Source organism: Pseudorca crassidens, chromosome 15 (genome assembly GCF_039906515.1).
Source record: "Pseudorca crassidens isolate mPseCra1 chromosome 15, mPseCra1.hap1, whole genome shotgun sequence".
Classification (NCBI taxonomy): domain Eukaryota; kingdom Metazoa; phylum Chordata; class Mammalia; order Artiodactyla; family Delphinidae; genus Pseudorca; species Pseudorca crassidens.
The window spans coordinates 66,642,292-66,661,047 of record NC_090310.1 but is presented as its reverse complement, the minus strand read 5'-3'; the positions used below and the strand labels follow the sequence as shown (position 1 = coordinate 66,661,047).

The 18,756-nt window shown below is 51.8% G+C and overlaps 1 protein-coding gene across 1 annotated transcript; it reads right to left on the bottom strand.

Moving 5' to 3' along the window:
- Nucleotides 1–747: 747 nt before the first annotated feature.
- Nucleotides 748–8,645, bottom strand: MYL9 (myosin light chain 9). The gene is made up of 4 exons (XM_067708041.1): nucleotides 8,489–8,645; nucleotides 5,009–5,218; nucleotides 2,426–2,587; nucleotides 748–1,533 (listed from the first exon to the last, which is right to left on the bottom strand). Exons 2-4 carry the CDS (start codon nucleotides 5,190–5,192, stop codon nucleotides 1,361–1,363), a joined length of 519 nt encoding a protein of 172 aa, XP_067564142.1. The 5' UTR covers nucleotides 5,193–5,218; nucleotides 8,489–8,645; the 3' UTR covers nucleotides 748–1,360.
- Nucleotides 8,646–18,756: the final 10,111 nt, after the last annotated feature.

Genomic DNA, 18,756 nt, shown 5'->3' with positions numbered 1-18,756 from the left:
AGCCCTGGCCTGAGCCCCATGGAAGGTCCAGAGGCCAAGGTCCAGCTCTCTTTCTGCCCCAGACCCACTGGGTTACCTCAGGCAGTTCCTGTCCCTATTGACTCTCTGTTCATTCAACCATTATTTCCCCTCCTTTTATGCTCCAGGCACCGTGGTCAGTGTCCCCATCGTTCAGATGTAACAGGGACCCCGTCTGCCTGTCTCTTGCACATGTGGGCTGTGAAAAGCTCTGGCTTGCTGTGCTGCTGGTCATGTGGCTGAACTGACCCTCCAGCTGTGGCGGGTACAGCTCAGAACACACCTGGTAGCTGCCTGGAGCTGCCCACAAGGAATCCATTCATTCTCATCTCCATCCCTGAGCTAATGGGATGAGCCCTTCTCACTGTTCCCAAAGCTTCCCTGTTCTTCCAGGACCACCTGAGTGACCCTGGAGATCCAGGCTGTGGTCCTGAACACTGTGACCTTGACTGCTGCCCCCTCAGAGGCCCAGACCCCCCACTGGGATTTGCTGTGGTGATTCCTGTGGGTCTTCCCCACTCTGCCCTCTCCCTCCCAGGAGGGCTTTTCCCCTCAGCACCTCTGTCTGCTCCCCACTGCTGGTCTGGTCTCAGCTGAGCCTTCCCTGGGCCAGGGGCTGGGTTGGAGAGGATCAGGGCGGCCCCGGGGGATGGAAGGAAAGGGTGGGAGGGCGTTTGGGGCATGGGGGCTCCTTTATTTCACCCCAGTCACAGACACACAGACCAAAGGCAGTGCTCAGCCTTCTATTAGACGTTTTGCCTCGCCGAGACGAACACCCACCCTACATGCACCTTCTGGAGTGCACTCCCGGCGGGGTGGCGCGTGTTCTGGTGGCTGGGCAGGGTGTAGGGGACAGGACTGGCATCCTGTCCTCTGAGAGGGGGCCTGGGTGAGGTTCGCGTGCTTGTGGCAGTGGCTGGGGAAGGGTTTTCATGCCCTGCACAGGGTTGCACGTGCAGCGGTGTCCCAGACCAGGACGCAGGGCCCTGCCCGTGGGGAGCAGCCTGGGAGTGGGCGGGCAACAGCCGGGGCCTGGGCTCTCTTGAGGGGCCTTCCCCTGGTGCCTCCAGGTCCAGCTTCTGGCCCAGTTCCCAAGAAGATGGGGTTTCCTTGGAGGGTCACGGGGGGAACCCCCGCCTCACGTTGGCTCCGCCCCTTGCCTGGCACTGCACTCTCTCAGCCTGTTCCCTCCACTGGGAGCTGGGACCCTAACCCCTCAGAGGGAGGATCCTCTAGAGAGGGGCCTGTGGGCTCGCGGGTTTGTGGGCAGAGCTGGTGCAGACAGTGTCTGAGGGAGCAGGTGACTGGGACGCGGGCCTGGGCACAGGGGGGCTGGGCTGGCCTAGTCGTCTTTGTCCTTGGCGCCATGTTTGAGGATGCGGGTGAACTCCACGTAGTTGAAGTTGCCTTTCTTATCAATGGGCGCCTCGCGGTACATCTCATCCACTTCCTCGTCTGTGAAGCGGTCGCCCATGGTGGTGAGCAGCTCCCGGAGGTGGTCCTCGTGGATGAAACCTGGCGGGGGGGGGGGGGGGGGGCGGGGCAGGGCCAGGGCCATGAGACAGGAACTCGGGCCAGGACACACCTAACACCCTCTACCCCCGGGGCCCCCACCAGCCCTTTCAGACCCCAGAGAGGCCAGGAAAAGCCACAGCCCTGGTCTCTGTTCAGTTCAAGGTCGCCAGGGCCCACAGGGAAGAGTTCCGCCGTGGGACTGTCGGCCAGGTGGTTCTGCAGCGGACCTGGGGCTGGGGGGTGGTGCTGGGTATGTCCTGCTTTAAGAGCCTGAGCCCCAGAGTTCCACTGCCTGAGTTTGAATGCTGATCGCCCCCTTCTTTCTAGCTGTGTGACCTTGGGCAAGTTACTTAACCTCTCTTTGCCTGTTTGATCTGGAAAATGGGGGTGAAAATATACCAAGCTGGTAGGGGACTGTGATGGCAGGAAAATGTTCGAACACGCTTAGGCCAGTGGTGTGCCTGTGGCCCCTGAGAAACTGCTGGAGCAGCTACTGCCAGCATCGCTCTGGCCTGTCCCTGGGAGACACCGGCTGTGAGACAGAAGCCCTTTGGAAGATTCGAGGATGGGGGCTGGTTTCTGTACCTCGTTGGCCAGAGGGCCTGAAATGGTTTGGTGTCTGGAAGGGTAGAAAGCAGAGGCCTGGTGTGTTGGGCCAACAGGTGAACTAGGAAATGGGAAAGCTTGGTGGATGTGGGCTGTTTTAGTCTCGCATTTGGGGGAGAAAACAAGAAAGTAGCCTAGCTTTTATGGTTCTGGCAACAGAAACGGGCGATTTCTGTTCTGGCCTTTGGGGGCAAGCGCGGCCGGGTCCCCCCGGCATACGTGGGGGTGCCCTGGGGGAGGTGTGCAGGCCCAGCCCCGTCCAGGCCTCCATCCAGAGGCTGCCGACCTGAGGCCTCCTCATCGAAGCAGGCGAAGGCGTTGCGGATCACGTCCTCGGGGTCCGTGCCGTTCAGCTTCTCCCCAAACATAGTGAGGAACATCGTGAAGTTGATGGGCCCCGGGGCCTCGCTCATCATGCCCTCCAGGTACTCGTCCGTGGGGTTCTTCCCTGTGGTGGGAGGGCCATTTGTGCCTGCTGTCCCCTCCCGTCCCCTCCCTCCTCCCTGTCCCCTCCCTTCATGGCCCCACAGACAGGAGACAGTACGTTTTGTAAACTGTAAAGCATGTCTCTGGGACGGCCGGCTCTCTGACTGCTCCCTCCCCGCTCTCCTGGCAGGTGGCCTTGACCACTTTCCTCCTCAGGTCTGGGGTCTGGATGTCTGCCACGGGTAATGCTCACTGAAGTATAAGGGCCCCCATCTGCTGACCGCTCACGGCGTCCCGTGCTCCATGTGCCTTATTGCTTTAACTTTCACCACCTGTGAGGTCAGCAGGCTTATCCCCCTTCACAGGTGTGGGACCTGAGGCCCAGAGGTTAGGACTTGTCCTTAGTCACACAGCGAGTAAGGAGTAGAGCCAGCATTTGAAGCCAGGCAGCCAGACCCCAGGCAGTTTTGAAAGTAGTTAAACCAGTGAGCTTTGGTGCCACACAGGCTAGGGTTTGAATCCCAGCTCTATGCCTGTTTCCCCTGCCTCTGAGGAGAACTGTGAAGGTGAAGAAAGCAATGGCTGTAAAATGGACAGAACAATGATTGGCATTGGCCCTGTGGATTTGAGTCAACTGCTGGTTCAAATCCCAACTCTACCGCTTAGTAGCTGTGTGACCGTGGGCAGATTACATAACTTCTCTGAGCCTCTGTCTCCTCATTTATAAAGTGGGAATGATAATCACACCTACCTAATAGGATTGCTTTGAGATTTAAGATAATACCTGCAGAGCTGCTTCTTGTTATTATTTTATTATTTGCTGCTCTTATTTTATTTTATTTTTTGTTGTTGTTGTTGTTTGTGATACGCGGGCCTCTCACTGTTGTGGCCTCTCCCGTTGCGGAGCACAGGCTCCGGACGCGCAGGCTCAGCGGCCATGGCTCATGGGCCCAGCCGCTCTGCGGCACATGGGATCTTCCCGGACGGGGGCACGAACCTGTGTCCCCTGTATCAGCAGGCGGACTCTCAACCACTGCGCCACCAGGGAAGCCCTGTTCTTGTTTTTTAACCTGAGGTTCCTTTGTTTTTGGGCATGCCGGTGTGGCATGCAGGATCTGAGTTCCCCGACCAGGGATCCAACCCATGCCCCCTGCAAGTGGAATTGTGGAGTCCTAACCACTGGACTGCCAGGGAATTCCCAGAGGATGATGTTCTTAACCAGAGGCCATGATTGATCTGTGGACTCACTGACACGAGCTACAAACAGGAGTGAGGATTTTTCTGGGTAGATGCCCAGGCCTGTCATCAAGTCTCTGGGGTTGAGGGCCCCGGGTGCAGGCGCTGCCTCAGAAATGGAAAGGAGTCTTCGTGTCCCTGTCTCCTCCGAGCCTCACACACTCTGCTCTGTCCCCATGGGATGGCTGAGGCCTGAAGAGCTGTGACATGGGGACTCACAGCTCCTCCCCTCGCCAGGCCTCAGTCCTCCTTCCTGCCGGTGACCTCCTCAGGGAGGGAGCCTTCAGGTGAGTCTGGCCTGAAGCTGGGAGGGGTGTGGTGCCGAGCGTGGGCGCAGTGTGTGATGTCAGCCCTCCTGCTCCCTCTACATTGCTTGCTCCTCCCACCAGACACCCTGGGGGTGCACACAAGGGCCACGGTCACCATTGCACAGGAGGGGAAACAGGCACAGAGCGGGACTGCCCAGCTGTGAGGGGCAATGCCAGGGCCTGACTCAGGCCTATCTGGCCATAGGCTGCTGCCTCTACTGCCAGAGACCACCCCCTCCCCCAGCCAGTGTCTGGTCCAGATGCTCTCACCTGGATGAAGGGGGCACCAGAAACTTGGGTTGAGGGTGGTTGTCTGTGGCTAGCACATGGGGAGGGATGTGGAAGCAGAGCCACAGGCTGGGGGCTGGTGTCTGGAGGCCTGGCCTCTGGGCCTCAGTTTCCCCATCTGAGCAATGGTGAGATGCACTAGATTCCTGAGCCCTTTCAGCTCTGATTCTGATTCTGGGGAAATCACTGGAGTCAGCCTCTCAGAGCCTGACACAGGTGACCTTTAAAGGAGGGGGGCAGATACCCTGGCCTCCCTTCTAAGGCCTCAGTTTCCCCACTGTACAATGGAAAGTCCATGCAGTTCAAACTTTCTTGTAGTTGCTGATCCCTTTCTTTAAAGCAAATGGTACCGGGCAGCCCAATCCACAAATCTGCCTGAGGCAGTCCTGCCCTGGAGTGGGCCTGTCTTGGTTCAAGTCCAGTGGCAAACTGCTCTGTGCCTCAGTTTCCCTACCTGCTAAATGGAGAAAGTGATGGCAGCTACTCTCCAGGGTGGGTGCCTCATGTCAGTGCACAGGAAGTGTTCCGTAAGGGATGAGCAGCCCCACTGCCTGCTCCAGCTGCAGCCCTTGCTGGGCCCACTTGGAGTCCCACACCCCGCCCCTGCTCACCCAGCGAGGCCAGCATGTCATGCAAGTCCTCCTTGTCAATGAAGCCATCTCGGTTCTGGTCAATCATGTTGAAGGCCTCCTTAAACTCCTGGATCTGGGACTGGTCAAACATCGCGAAGACGTTGGATGTGGCCCGCTGTGGCCGCTTCTTGGTGGTCTTGGCCTTGGCCCGTTTACTGGACATCTTGGCTGCGGGCGTGTGGGGCTTTCCTGTAGGCAGTGGGTGTAAGTGGGAGAGCCTCCTGTGACTCCAGGCCAGAGAATCTTCTGGCCTGCCCCTGCTCGGCTGTCAGTGCCTGGGCCGGTCTCCGTGCTCCCATAGGCCTGGGGCTTCTGCCACCCAGCTCAGCATACAGCGTTGGCCCTGTGTGATCTGAAACAACTTCCTCTACCTCTCTGAGTGAGTATACTCATCTGGGAATGGGGATAGGACTGCCCAGCCGAAGGGATTAATTGACTTAGTGCCCAAGAAGCCCCTGGCATGGTGGCCGGCACAGAGGAAGCTATTTTTGCTGTGACTGTTTGGGTAAGACACTTAGGATTGGGTTCGGTGCCAACCATTTCCGTGCTTTATCTCCTTTAAGCCTTAATAGCATTTACACTGTCCATCTCTCTCCGGCTTACAGGGTGGGTTGCCTTGTGAGAGGCTCTGAGGCTCCCTGCCCCCACCAGCAGGAAGGAGCTGGGTCAGCGGCACGCATTCCTGACATTCCTCATCCTCTCCTCCTCCCCATCCCTCTGCCCTCCCTCCTCTGGAGGTTCTGGAAGGCCAGTGCTCTGGCCAGTCTCCTTTCCCCCCACCTGTCCACACTTGACCAGCCCCTTAGGGTGGGAGATAGACCTGATTTGGGCCCTACCCCTTGTTCTCACTCCTCAGTGCTTATAGGAGCATAGAGATCCCCCCGGCTCAGAAGCCCAGCTTCCTGTCACCCTTGTTTAGACCTGGCCTCCGAGCCTGTCTCACCCATTGCATACAAACCCAGACACTTCACCTTGAAACACTTGAGGGTTCCCGCCATCCCCTCCCCTCCCCCAGCAAGTCTTGGCCCCTCAGCCTGGCATCAAAGGCCCTGTGTGAACCCCTCCTGCTCTGCTCTCTGACTGGCCATGGCATCCCTCATGGCGTCCCTCCTGCCATCTATGTCTGCTCCCCAGACCCCCCACCCCCGACTTTCCTTCTTAGTCCTTCCCCCTGGAATGCCTTTCCTTCTCCAGCCCAGTTCTTCAGGCAGCCCTTGGGGAGCAGTTCCCCCACCCTGGCTTTGACAGTAAGCACTTAAAGGTCTTTCTCCCTCACAATCAATCAGGGCTGGTGTAAGTCCCCTGATTTAAACCTCAGCCCATGGTGGTGCTCATAGATGCTTGTTTAATGAATGACTATGAAGGCAACTGCAGCCAGTCTGCTGGCCCCACTGTACAGATGGGGAAACTGAGGCCCAGCAAGGGGCTCTCCCTGAACCCTTGTCAGGGCTAGTGGGGACTGTGCCCCTGAAGACCTAGGGTCATGTGCCTCTCAGCTGGGGCGGTTGTGGGCCTGGCCGAGGCCCCAGGACTGCTGCCCTCTTTCCTCTGCCCTGAGTCCCTTTGTCGAGGATCTGCAGGAAGCCTTAAGTGCTCCTCGATCTGTCGCCAGGCCTGTATCTCATGACCCTGTTCAAGCCATTTGCCGTCTTTGGCCTTTGAGATCTTAAACCCTGAGCTGGGATGCTGGCCAGCCCCAGTCCTTCCCCAGAGCCACGGCTGCCTATAGTACTGGGTCCCACTGGACTGACACACCTGGCCCTCAGGGTTTCTCCTGTGGTTGCGGGTGGGTAGACAAAAGCCTTTCCCACCCTTGACCTGGGTGGGAGTGGGATGGCGCTGTCGGCAGGGCGTGCCACCGTGTCCTGTGGTTAGTGCTTCGAGGGCCACTCCAGCCCTGAGCCAGGTGTTCTCTGGGAACTTTGACTCATGGCACCCACAGAAGGCAGCTGAAGAGGAGTCCACTGTGCCCAGCAGAGGCTGTGATGGTTATCATCACTGTCACCCCCCCCCCCGCCCCCCGTAAAGTTCTAGGGCAGACGTGGCAGGATGAGAGAGAAAGCCGCGACCAAAGGCGGGAGTGGCCAAGAGCTCACCCACTGCTCTGATACTAGCTGGGCTCCCCTGCCTCCCTGGCCACCCCATCTCCGCCCTGTTGTGCTGAGGGGCCGTGACAGGGCTTGGAGCACTGAACTGTACAGTTTGTCCATCCCAGCAGTCTTGGGAAGCAGGGTGGGGAGAGTGGGGCGCCCCTCACCGTGCAATTAAAAGAACTGAGGCCCGTGAAGTGGTGTGTCCATGAGAGGGGTAGAGTCCAACTGGAAGCCAGGACCTCTGGGCTAGGGGTGGGTCTGGGGGTGGCAAATGGCCTTTCATGGTGGGCGGATGGCTACTGAGGGGCTGAGGACTCTTTGTGACCAGAGGCAGTTTCCAGTCTTGGCTGAGGGACTGGGGTCAGAGACAGGCTGGCCTCTTAGCCCTGGAGCCGTCCCCTCATCCTCCTGGGAATCCTAGCCACCGGCGATCCGATATCGCAGGTACTTGGCCTGCTGCAACTACGTGCCACCTCCCCCTTTCTGGTGCCTGAAATCCCACCGTAACAGCAAAGACAAGGCCTGTGTCTCCCATTACCTCATGGTCCCTATGGCTGGCAGTGCCAGATGCCTTGCTGGTAAGCTCACCTCATCTGAGGCAGTTATCTGACCCTTTCCTGAGAGCAGCCAGAGCAGCTGGAGGGCTGGGGAGGCGCGGGGACCAGGTTCTGAAGCCCAGGTCCTTGTCCAGCCGGGGGGCGGGGTGAGCCCGCAGAGGGCCCCTGGCGCAACTTCCCCACCCAGGCGCAACTTCCCCACCCAGCTGGCCCAGGTGGGCAGACGGCTCAGAGTGGGCAAGCCCCAGGGCGCAGCACACAGCCTCGGGTGTGTGTGTGTGTGTGTGTGTGTGTGTGTGTGTGTGTGTGTGTGTGTGTGTGTGTGTGTGTGTGTGTGTGTGTGTGTGTGTGTGTGTGTGTGTGTGTGTGTGTGTGTGTGTGTGTGTGTGTGTACGGGGGTTACTCCGGTCTCCATCCCTCTCTCCTGCCCCAGGAGATGGGGGATGGGACACGGACGCTCTGGAGGACACACATGGGTCCCCTAGGGCAGGGAACACCGGCAGCCACACGTCCTCCCGTCCTCCCGGGCATCCCGAGTCCTGGGCTTGGCACCTCTAACTGCACAGCAAAGGGTCAGGGCCCGGACAGTCTTCCCTGGCCATAGGCCCACTGGTTCCCGGAGCCGGGAACAGTCTCCCTGCTGCCCGGACCCAGCCAGAATCCCCGTCAGACCGAGCAACCTCTCAGCCCCAGCCAGGCCCACGAGCTGTCCCTGACCAGAGGCCCTCCGACACCTCCCTGCGTCCCCAAGTTCGGGCCGCGGCTGTCACACCGCCCACACTAGACCACCCGGGTCGCCGGGCTCCCACCTGGTGCGGAGAAGGCGCTGGCTCGGTGCGCGGAGCGGGTGCGGAGCCGAGGCTGGCGGGCCGTCGGTTGGGTCCGGGCTGGGCGCGGCGGGGGCGCGGGGCGGGGCGCGGCGCCGGGCCTTACAAGGCAGAAGAATGTGCGGCAGCGGCGGGATGGGGGCGGGGCCGCGGCAGCCCGGCCTTATTTGGCCTCGACCCACGGCCCCGGGAGGCGGGGTGTTCCCGGGTGAACCCCCAGGCTGCCAGGGCCTTCCCCATCGTGGACCGGGGAGGTGACGGGGGTGAGTAGGGGGCCTGGACTGCCCGGGGAAGGGGGTTTATATGGGCCGGCCCTTCGTCTCCTGCGAGGCCGGCAGAACATGCAGGGGCCTCTAGTCCTCAGACCCTACCCCCATCTTTCCCCCAAAGGCGCGCTGCCCGGCCCATTCCCGGGGGAGGGCCTCCTTCCACCAGGCCAAGTATGGCTTTTTTCCAGTCCCAGAGAAGAGGCGTGTCAGAGAGAACCCACTATCCTCATACAGAGCCAGCAGTCAGCCTCCTGGGGTGTGGGGCGCACATGAAAGTTGGGTAGGACCGTACTGGGGACAGCCCACCTCAGCCAAGTCATTCTTCTCTCAGGTGCCCTCAGTTCCCTCACCTGTAAAATGGGAGTGTGGTGGTGAGAATTCAGTGAAAGAGTGGCCAGAAAGACCCACGTAGACCCTGGGGAGCCAGCGAGAGGAGCAGGGGCGAGCGGACCCCCGGAGCATCCTTGCCAAAGGGGCTGCACCCCCTCTCCCCCTCTTGTTGGCCTGAGTTGGAGGATGGAGTCTGGAAGGACAGACCCATCCCCTCTGCCATCGGGCATCAGGTCCATCAGTTTGACCCGTGAAGCAACACTTTACCCATCAGCCCCTACCTGGACTCCCGTCCTGCTCTCTCCCCCCTTTGATCCAACACGGACATTCCCAAGGGAACTTTTCAACGCCCAGTTACTTAGTCTGTAAATATTAACTGACACTTGCTACCTGCCAGGCACTGTGCTTGGGTGCTGGGGTAAGTACTCAAGTAATTGCACTCAGGAAGCATTTGTTCTTGTGGAGGGAAGTACCATGAACAAGTGGCTCCTTGGCTTGGAGGGTAGAAGTAAATGCCTTGAGGGAGAATAAAACTAGGTGAGGGGAGAGAGAGTAACAGGAGGTGGGGCTGCCTCCCAGGAAGGGACATCTGGGCAGCGCTGAAGGATGTGAGGGAGTGAGCCAGCCCAGAGAGGCTCTGAGGCAGAAGCCCTGTAGGGGGAGCTTGGCCAGGTCACGGTCAAGGAGCAGCGGGAGGTCAGTGTGACTGAGGGGAGGGGGGTGGCAGAGGAGGTCTGAGAAGCACTAGGGACATAGCCCGGGGATCCTTGTGTTACCCCAAAACTGGATTTGCCTCTTGGTGGGTGTCAAGCCAATAGACACTAACACGCCAAAGATCTGGAGAAGGAAGGATTTATTATTACTCACAGCCAGTAAGGAGAATCTTACTGGTGACCTTTCCCAAAGCAGTGTTTCCCTGAACAGCAAAACGGGGGAAGTTTTAAGCTAAGGGTACATGCATATTCATGAAGGGGCTTGAGCAGAGCAGAAATCCGCATGGAAATGGGGCCAAGGTCCAAGCTTTAGCTGAAGTCAGGAGGGTCAGCATTATCATTCCGTCCTCCACCTGGGGTGGGGGGTCTTAGTCCCTGCAGAGCGCAAAGACAAGTTATCATGCCTATCCCTTGAGGAGGAACTAGGACTCTGCTCTATCAGTGCACTGTTGTCTGACTGCCTTTTCTCTGTTCCTGCATTCCTTTGTTCTCTTAAGATCATTAATTACTGAGACCTGTTCAAGGGCAAGCATTGTGGTCAGGCTTAGATCACAGAATGACTTAGGCCAAAATGACTTCTCTTATGTCAAGAAAGCCATTCCTGGTTCTCTTTCTCCAGGGACCCCTTAACTTACCTGCTTACACTCGTAGGCCGCTGTAAGACATCAGAGAGTTCTGAGCAGAAGGGTGGCGTGATCTGGCTTATGTTCTAACTGAATCCCCTTTGGGGTTGGGGAGGGGGAAGCAGGGAGACCAGTGAGGAGCTATTCAACAGGATGAGGTGTCCAGACTAGTGTGGTGGCAGTGGGAGAAGTGATGGGATTCTGGACATATTTTTTTTGGCTCGGGAGGGAGGGTGGCCATGCAGTGCAGCTTGTAGGATCTTACTTCCCCGACCAGGGATCAAACCTGGGCCCTCGGCAGTGAAAGCGTGGAGTCTTAACCACTGGATCACCAGGGAATTCCCATCTGGACATATTTTGAAGTTGCATCCAATAGGATTTTCGCATAGATTGGTATGTGTGTGAGAGTCAAGGAAGACTTGAAGACTCCCAGGGTTCTGGTCTGAGCAGCTGGAAAGAAAGAGCTGACATTTTCTCTTATGGAAGGAGCAGGTTTGGTGAGAGATCAGAAGTTCTGTTTTGGACATATTAAATTTAAAAAACTTTACTTTGAAATAGTTTCAAACTTACAGTAAAGTTATAAGAACTGTACAAAGAGCTCCTATATACCTTCACCCAGGTTCTCTAATTGTTAACATTTGGCTTTATTATACTGTCTTCCGTGTGTGTGTATCCTCCTCCCCAACCATTTGAGAGTAAGTTGCACACATCAAGCCCTTTTACCCCAAAATACTTCAGTGAGTATCTCCCAAAAAGGAGATTATATTACATATCCATATTACAGTGATTAAAATCAGGAAAAAATTTTTTATTGAAATATAGTTGATGTACAGTATTATAAGTTACAGGTGTACAATATAGTGATTCACAATTTTTTTTTTTTCTTTGCGGTACGCGGGCCTCTCACTGTTGTGGCCTCTCCCATTGCGGAGCACAGGCTCTGGACGTGCAGGCTCAGCGGCCATGGCTCACGGGCCTAGCCGTTCCGTTGGCATGTGGGATCTTCCCGGACCGGGGCACGAACCCGTGTCCCCTGCATCGGCAGGTGGACTCTCAACCACTGCGCCACCAGGGAAGCCCTAATACTATTTTTTTTTAAAGATTTAATTTTTTTTTTTTTGGCTGCATTGGGTCTTCATTGCTGCGCAGGCTTTCTCTAGTTGTGGTGAGCAGGGGCTACTCTTCCTTGCAGTGCGTGGACTTCTCACCGCGGTGGCTTCTCTTGTTGTGGAGCATGGGCTATAAGCATGTGGGCTTAGTAGCTGTAGCACACGGGCTCAGTAGTTGTGGCACACGGGCTTAGTTGCTCTGTGGCATGTGGGATCCTCCCAGACCAGGGCTCGAACCCGTGTCCCCTGCATTGGCAGGCGGCTTCTTATCCACTGTGCCACCAGGGAAGTCCCGATTTAATACTATTATCTAATTTACAATCCATATTCAGGTTTTACCAATTATCCCAATAATGTCCTTTATAAAAAATTTCTTTCTGGTCCAGTAGCCAATCCAAGGTTATCATATTTCTTTGATCTCCTTCTCTGTGTGTGTGTGTGTGTGTATGGTAAAATAACAAAATTTATCATTTTAACCAATTTTAAGTGTACAGTTCAGTGGCATTAAGTACATTCACATTGTTGTACAACTACCACTACCATCCATCTCCAGAACTATTGATAAATTCTGTAGCCATTAAATAGTAACTCCCTATTCTTTTCCCTGAGCTGCTAGGTAACCATCATTCTACTTTCTGTCTCTATGAATTTGACTACTCTGGGTCCCTCATATAAGTGGAATCAAACAGTATTTGTCCTTTTGTGACCAATTTATTTCACTTAGCATAATTTCTTCAAGGTTCATCCATTTTTTAGCATATGTCAGAATTGTTTTCCTTCTTAAGGCTAAATAATATTCCATTGTGTGGAGAGACCACATGTTGCTTATCCATTCATCTGTCACCAGACATGTGGTTCTTTCCATCTTTTGGCTGTTGTGAATAATGCTGCTATTAACATGGGTGTAGTACAAATATCTTTTCACGTCCCTGCTTTTTATTCTTTGGGGGTATATATCCAGAAGCAAAATTGCAGGATTATATGGTAATTCTGTTTTTAATTTTTTTGAGGAACCGCCATACCGTTTTCCACAGAAGCTGTACCATTTTACATTCCCACCAACAGTGCGCAAGGGTTGTAATTTCTCTAAATCCTCGCCAACACTTGTTATTTTCTGTTCTTCTTTCTTCCTTCCTCCCTTCCTTCCTTCCATCCTTCTTTCCTTCCTTCCTTCCTTCCTTTCTTTCTTTTTAATAATAGTCATCCTAATGGGTGTGAAGTGATATCTCATTGTGGTTTTGATTTGTATTTCCATAATAACTAACATTAAGTATCTTTTCATGTGCTTATTGACCATTTGTGTATCTTCTTTGGAGAAATGTCTATTCAAATTCTTTGCCCATTTAAAAAATCAGGTTGTTGGACTTCCCTGGTGGTCCAGTGGTTAAGACTCCATGCTTCCACTGCAGGGGGCACGGATTCGATCCCTGGTCAGGGAACTAGGATCCCGCATGCTACATGACATGAGCCCCCCGCAGAAAAAAATAAGGTTGTTTTTTTGTTGTTGAGTTGTAAGAGTTTTTTAATATATTCTGGATATTAATCCCTTATCAGATAATATGATTTGCAAAAATTTTCTTCCATGCTGTGGACTTCTCTGTTTAAAATAATTTTAAAAATTTATATGATTTTTATATACCATAAAATTCACCCTTTTCAAGTGTACAATTCAGTGGTTTTAGAATACTCACAGAGTTATACAACCATCACCACCATGTAATTCCAGAACATTTTATCATCCCCCAAGAATCAACATACTCATTAGCAGTCACTCCCCACTTCCCCTTCCCCTCATCCCCTGGCAAACACTAATCTACCTTCTGTCTCCGGATTTGTTTACTCTGGAAATTTAATGTAAGTGGAATCATATAATATGTGGCCTTTTGTGACTGTCTTCTTTCACTTAGCATAATGTTTTCAAGGTCCATCTACGTTACAACATGTATCAGTACTTCATTCTTTTCATTGCTGAATAGTATTCCATTCTATTGCTATACCACATTTTGTTTACGTATTTATCAGTTGATTGATATTTGGGTTGTTCCCACTTTTTGGCTATTATAAATAATGCTACTATGAATATTGGTGTATAAGTTTATGTGTGGATGTATATATTCACTTTTTTGGATATATATCTAAGAGTGGAATTGCTGGGTCATCTGTTAACTCTATGTTTAAACTTTTGAGGGACTTCCAAACTGTTTTCTTCAGTGCTGCATTGTTTTATATTACCACCAAAAATGTGAGGGTTCCAGTTTCTCCACATCCTCACTAACACTAGTCTTCTAGTCATCCTATTGGGTGTGAAGTGGTATCTCATTGTGGTTTTGATTAACATTTCCCTAAAGACTTGTTATCTTGAACACCTCTTCACATGCTGATTGGACATTTGTATATCTTCTTTGAAGAAATGATTTTCAGATATTTTGCCCATTTTAAAATTTCTTTTTTTGTTGTTGGGTTGCAAAGATGCTTTGTATAGTCTAGCTATTACACCCTTACCAGGTATATGATTTTCAAATCTTCTCTCCCATTCCGTGGGTTATCTTTTCATTTTTTGGTTTGTTTAAAGATGCATAAATGTTTTTAACTTCGATGAAGTTTATTTTTTTTGGTTTCTTGTGCCTTTTTTTATCATATCCATGAAACCATTGCCCAATCCAAGGTTGTAAATATTTATACCTATGTTTTATCCTACGAGTTTTGTAGTTTTAGCTCTTCAATTTAGGTCTCTAATTCACTTTAAGTTAATTTTGTATATGGAGTGAGGTAAGGGTCTAACTTCCTTCTTTTGCATGTGGATATCCAGTTGTCGCAGCACCATTTGCTGAAAAGACTATTCTTTCTCCATTGAATTTTCTTGGCTCTCTTGTTGAAAATCAGTTGTCCATAAATGTTTGGGTTATTTCTGGACTCTCAATTCTACTTCACTGATATACATGTCTACCCTTATGGCAGTACCACACAATCTTGATTACTTTAGTTTTGTAATCAGGAAGTGTTTCATCCAACTTTGTTCTTCTTTTTCACTATTGCTTGGCTATTCAGAGTCTCTTGCATTTCCATATCAGTTAAGATCAGCTTGTCAATTTCTACAGAAAAGGCAGCTGGGATTTTGATAGAGATTGTGCTGACCCTGTAGGTTAATTTGGGGGAGTATTGCCGTCTTAACAACATTAAGTCTTCTGATCCGTGAACATGAAGTGCCTTTCCTTTTACTTAGATCTTTTAAAATTTCTCTTAATGATGTTTTGTAGTTTTCAGTTTACAAGTCTTGTGCTTCTTTTGTTAAATGTATTCCTAAGTGTTTTGATCTTTTTGATGCTATTGTAAATGGAATTGTTTTCTTAAACTCATTTTCAGTGTGTTCACTGGTAGTTGAACTGTTTTTACTCACGATACTTCTGACACCAAATATGTGGGTATTTTCCTCACACCAGTCAATTCTCCAACTCTCTGGACACCAATTGGATGTCCTACTATTCGGTTCAATTCTAACCCTAATTACCTGGAGTTAGTGTCAGACTCCACAGGTTTAAGGGCTCAGTCCCACAAGATTTCCCTCACATCAGACCCAGGTTACCCACACTTTTGTCCAACTTGACTACAAATTGCGGATTACTACACATCCCTCCCCGCCAGTGTTAGGGAACTGTTGGCCAAAACCACCAGCCTTAGCCAGGCTCACTTGCCTGAGTTGTCTCACAACAGGAAGTCCCGATAAGGACTGGAATCCATCTTGGCTGAGAGATGAGCATGCCACCGGGAAGGATCCCGAGTGAGACTATGGGCCAAGCAAGATGATTGGCCAGAGACAACCCGGAAACTAATCCCATTACCATAAACCCTGAGACTTTGAGCCATGTGGCAGAGCACTTCTCCTGGGTTCCCTTACCCTACCGCTCTCTGCCTGGGCGCCCCTTCCCGATAAATTCTTTTGCTTTGTCAGCACGTGTGTCTCCTTGGACAGTTCATCTCTGAGTGTTAGACAAGAGCCCACTCTCGGGCCCTTGAAGGGGTCCCCCTTCCTGCAACACCAGGATAAATAATTTCTTTGAACTGCTCATAGAACTCAGGAAAGCAGTTTAATTACTATTATCAGTTTACTATAAAGGATACAACTCAGGAACAGCCAAGTGGAAGAGATGCACAGGATAAAGTGGGGGCAGGGGAAAGGGGGCGCTTCCATGCCCTCTCCGGGGCTGCCATTTTCTCAGCACCTTGACGTGCTCACCAGCCTGGAAGCACTCCAAACTCTGTTGTGTCGGGGTTTTTACGGAGGTTTCATTACAGAGGCATGATTAAATCTTTGGCCATTATGACTGACTTAATCTCCAGCCCCTCTTCCCTCCCTGGAAGTTGGGGAATGAGGCTGAAATTTCTAACCCTCTAACCATGCCTTTGTCTTTCTAGCAACAGCCCCTATCCTGAAGCTATCTAGGGGCCCCCCAGCCACCAGTCCTGCCATTAGCATACAAAAGATTCTCATCACTCCAGAGAGTCCAAGGGTTTCAGGAGCTGTGTACCAGGAGCTAGGGACGAAGACCAAATATTTATTATTTATTATATCACAGTAGAGATACGATGGTTTTTTTTTTTTTTTTTTTTTTGCGGTACGCGGGCCTCTCACTGTTTTGGCCTCTCCCATTGCGGAGCACAGGCTCTGGACGTGCAGGCTCAGCGGCCATGGCTCATGGGCCCAGCTGCTCTGCGGCATGTGGGATCCTCCCGGACCGGGGCACGAACCCGTGTCCCCTGCATCGGCAGGCGGACTCTCAACCACTGTGCCATCAGGGAAGCCCACGATTGGTTTTTGTATATTGATCTTGCTTCCAGGAACACTGCTGAACTAATTTATTAACTCTGATAATTTTTTTGTGGATACCTTAGGGTTTTCTATATGAAAGATCATGTTATCTGCAAATAGAGGTAGTTTAACTTCTTTCTTTCCAATTTAGATGCCATCCATTCATTCATTTATTCATTCTTGCCTAAAGGCCCTGGCTGGAACCTACCGTACAATATTGAGTAGAAGTGGCAAGAGTGAACCTCTTCGTCTTGTTCCTTATCTTGAAGGGAAAGCTTTCAGTCTTTCACCATTAAACACGTTAGCTGTGGATTTTTTTTTTTTTGGATGTCCATTATCAGCTGGAGGATGTTCTAATTTGTTGAGCGTTTTTATCATGAAAGGGTGCTGGGTTTTATCAAATGTTTATTCTGCATCTATTGAAATGTCTTTAATCTCTGGCCCTTAGAACTGTCCTTTAGCTTTTCTATGTCTTTCATGCACTGACGTTTTTGGAGAGTCCCAGCCAGTTTCTTGGTGCTCCCTCATGATTAGCTTCAGACTATGGACTTTTGACAGGAATATCACAGAAGTGATGCTGTATTCTTCCCAGTGCATCTTATCAGGAAACACGTATGATGTTATTACTACCAGTGATGGGAAGAAATTAACTTTGGCCATCTAGTGTCTGCCAGATTTATTCATCAGAAAATTACTGTTTTTCCCTTTTGTAATTAATATGTTCATTAATAGGTAATTTGTGGGGTGCTCCTTTGAGACTAAATATTCTGTTCCTCATCAAACTTTTACCCATGGCTTTTAACATGCACTGATGATCCAGTTGTTACTATGATGCTTGTCAAATGGTGATTTTTCTAGCCATTCTCACTTCCTTTTACCGGTTGGTGGACGTGTTAACTTTGAGATTACCTGTTAGATGTCTAAGTGGAGGTGGTGAGTGGGATGTGCAAAGTTCAAGGAAAGGTACAGGTTGTAGATTTAGGTGTAGGAGTTGTCAGTCTGTAGAAGGTTAAAGCCATTAGCAGTTGAGGGTCTCCAAGGGCCCATGTCCCCTGTTGGTCACAGGGCTTCACCAGGCCTGGGGTCCGCTGACATGTTTTAGAGACAAACCCTGGTGCTGACTGGGTCACCAGAGTGCCATGGCTCCATGGAGGCTGGGACTGGGGGCTCCTGTCTCATGGGAAGCTGGGTTCTGTGGAAGGAAGTGTCCTTGCTCTGTTCAAAGCTGGTAAAAGCCCTTACTACTTAACCTGGCATTCAAGGCTTGTCCAGCACCACCCCTTCCCTGAGCAGCAGCAGAGTCTTACTGCTTGCTGTGCCCTTCACTGCCACAGCTTGGGGAACTCCTGCTCATCCTTCAAAGCCCAGCTCAAATATTATCTTCTCTGTGAAGTCCCACCTCTACTCCCCGCAACAAGGTCATTCATTTAGAAAACAGTTCTTGAGGCTCTCCTCTGTGCTAGGCACTGAGACTAGTGAAAAAAACTATTCCTGCCCTCAGGGAGCCCATCGTTTCCTGGTGGAGACAGATATTCATAAGTAATCTTACAGATCTAAGCATCAGTGACAGCAACAAAGCAAGGTAAGTGAAGTGACTGTCCAGCTCCAAGAGTTAGAGCAGGGGGTTTGCACCAACCTGGCCTGGCTGAGGTGCTTTGGGAAGCTTTCACTGCAGAAATGCTAGCTGGCCTGAGAGCTGAGGCAAGAATAGATGCATTGGTGGGGGAGCCATGGCTCCCTGTGCAAGGTCTGAGGTGAGGCTGGAAGGCAGAGAGCAGGGGATGGGCTCCCATGGGAGATGTACCTAGAAATGTGGACGTAGGCCTCCAAGGCCAAGGTGAGGAGGCCGGATTTTCTCTTGCTGGTACTGGGAAGGCTTCAAAGGGTCCTGAGCAGAGGGGGATTTTCGAGGAGTCCCTCTGGCTGCCATAAGGAAGAGGCAGTGCGGATCACATTGATTTTTCAGATGAGCCAGATTCATATCAGTAGGAGATACAACTTCATTTTTTTGTTTAGATTTTATTTATTTATTTATTTAGTGCCAGGTCTTAGATGCGGCATGGCATCTCTCAGTTGCGGCATGCAGACTTCTTAGCTGCGACATGTGGACTCTTAGTTGCGGCACACGTGCGGCACCTAGTTCCCCAACCAGGGATCGAACCTGGGTCCCCTGCATTGGGAGCGCAGTCTTACCCACTGGACCACCAGAGAAGTCCTGATACAATTTCATTTTAAGTTTCTTTTATAAACCCCATTCCAGTGCTGGTGGTAGGAACTTCATCTCAGTTGGTCTGGGGGTCCTCATGGTCTCTGGATCTCAGGCCACTGGGGACAATGGCTTTGTCCTGCTGGCCTGGCCACAAGGCCCCTGAGCCCTGTGCTGCTCCTGGCTACGGCTA

What these genes read in the sequence shown, in the direction of transcription:
- MYL9 (XM_067708041.1), bottom strand. Translation starts at nt 5,192, where the DNA reads ATGTCCAGTAAACGGGCCAAGGCCAAGACCACCAAGAAGCGGCCACAG. An exon ending in TGACATGCTGGCCTCGCTGG is followed by an intron (nt 2,588 to 5,008) that starts GTGAGCAGGGGC and finishes CTCCCACCACAG; the next exon opens with GGAAGAACCCCACGGACGAG. An exon ending in CTTCGATGAGGAGGCCTCAG is followed by an intron (nt 1,534 to 2,425) that starts GTCGGCAGCCTC and finishes CCCCCCCGCCAG; the next exon opens with GTTTCATCCACGAGGACCAC.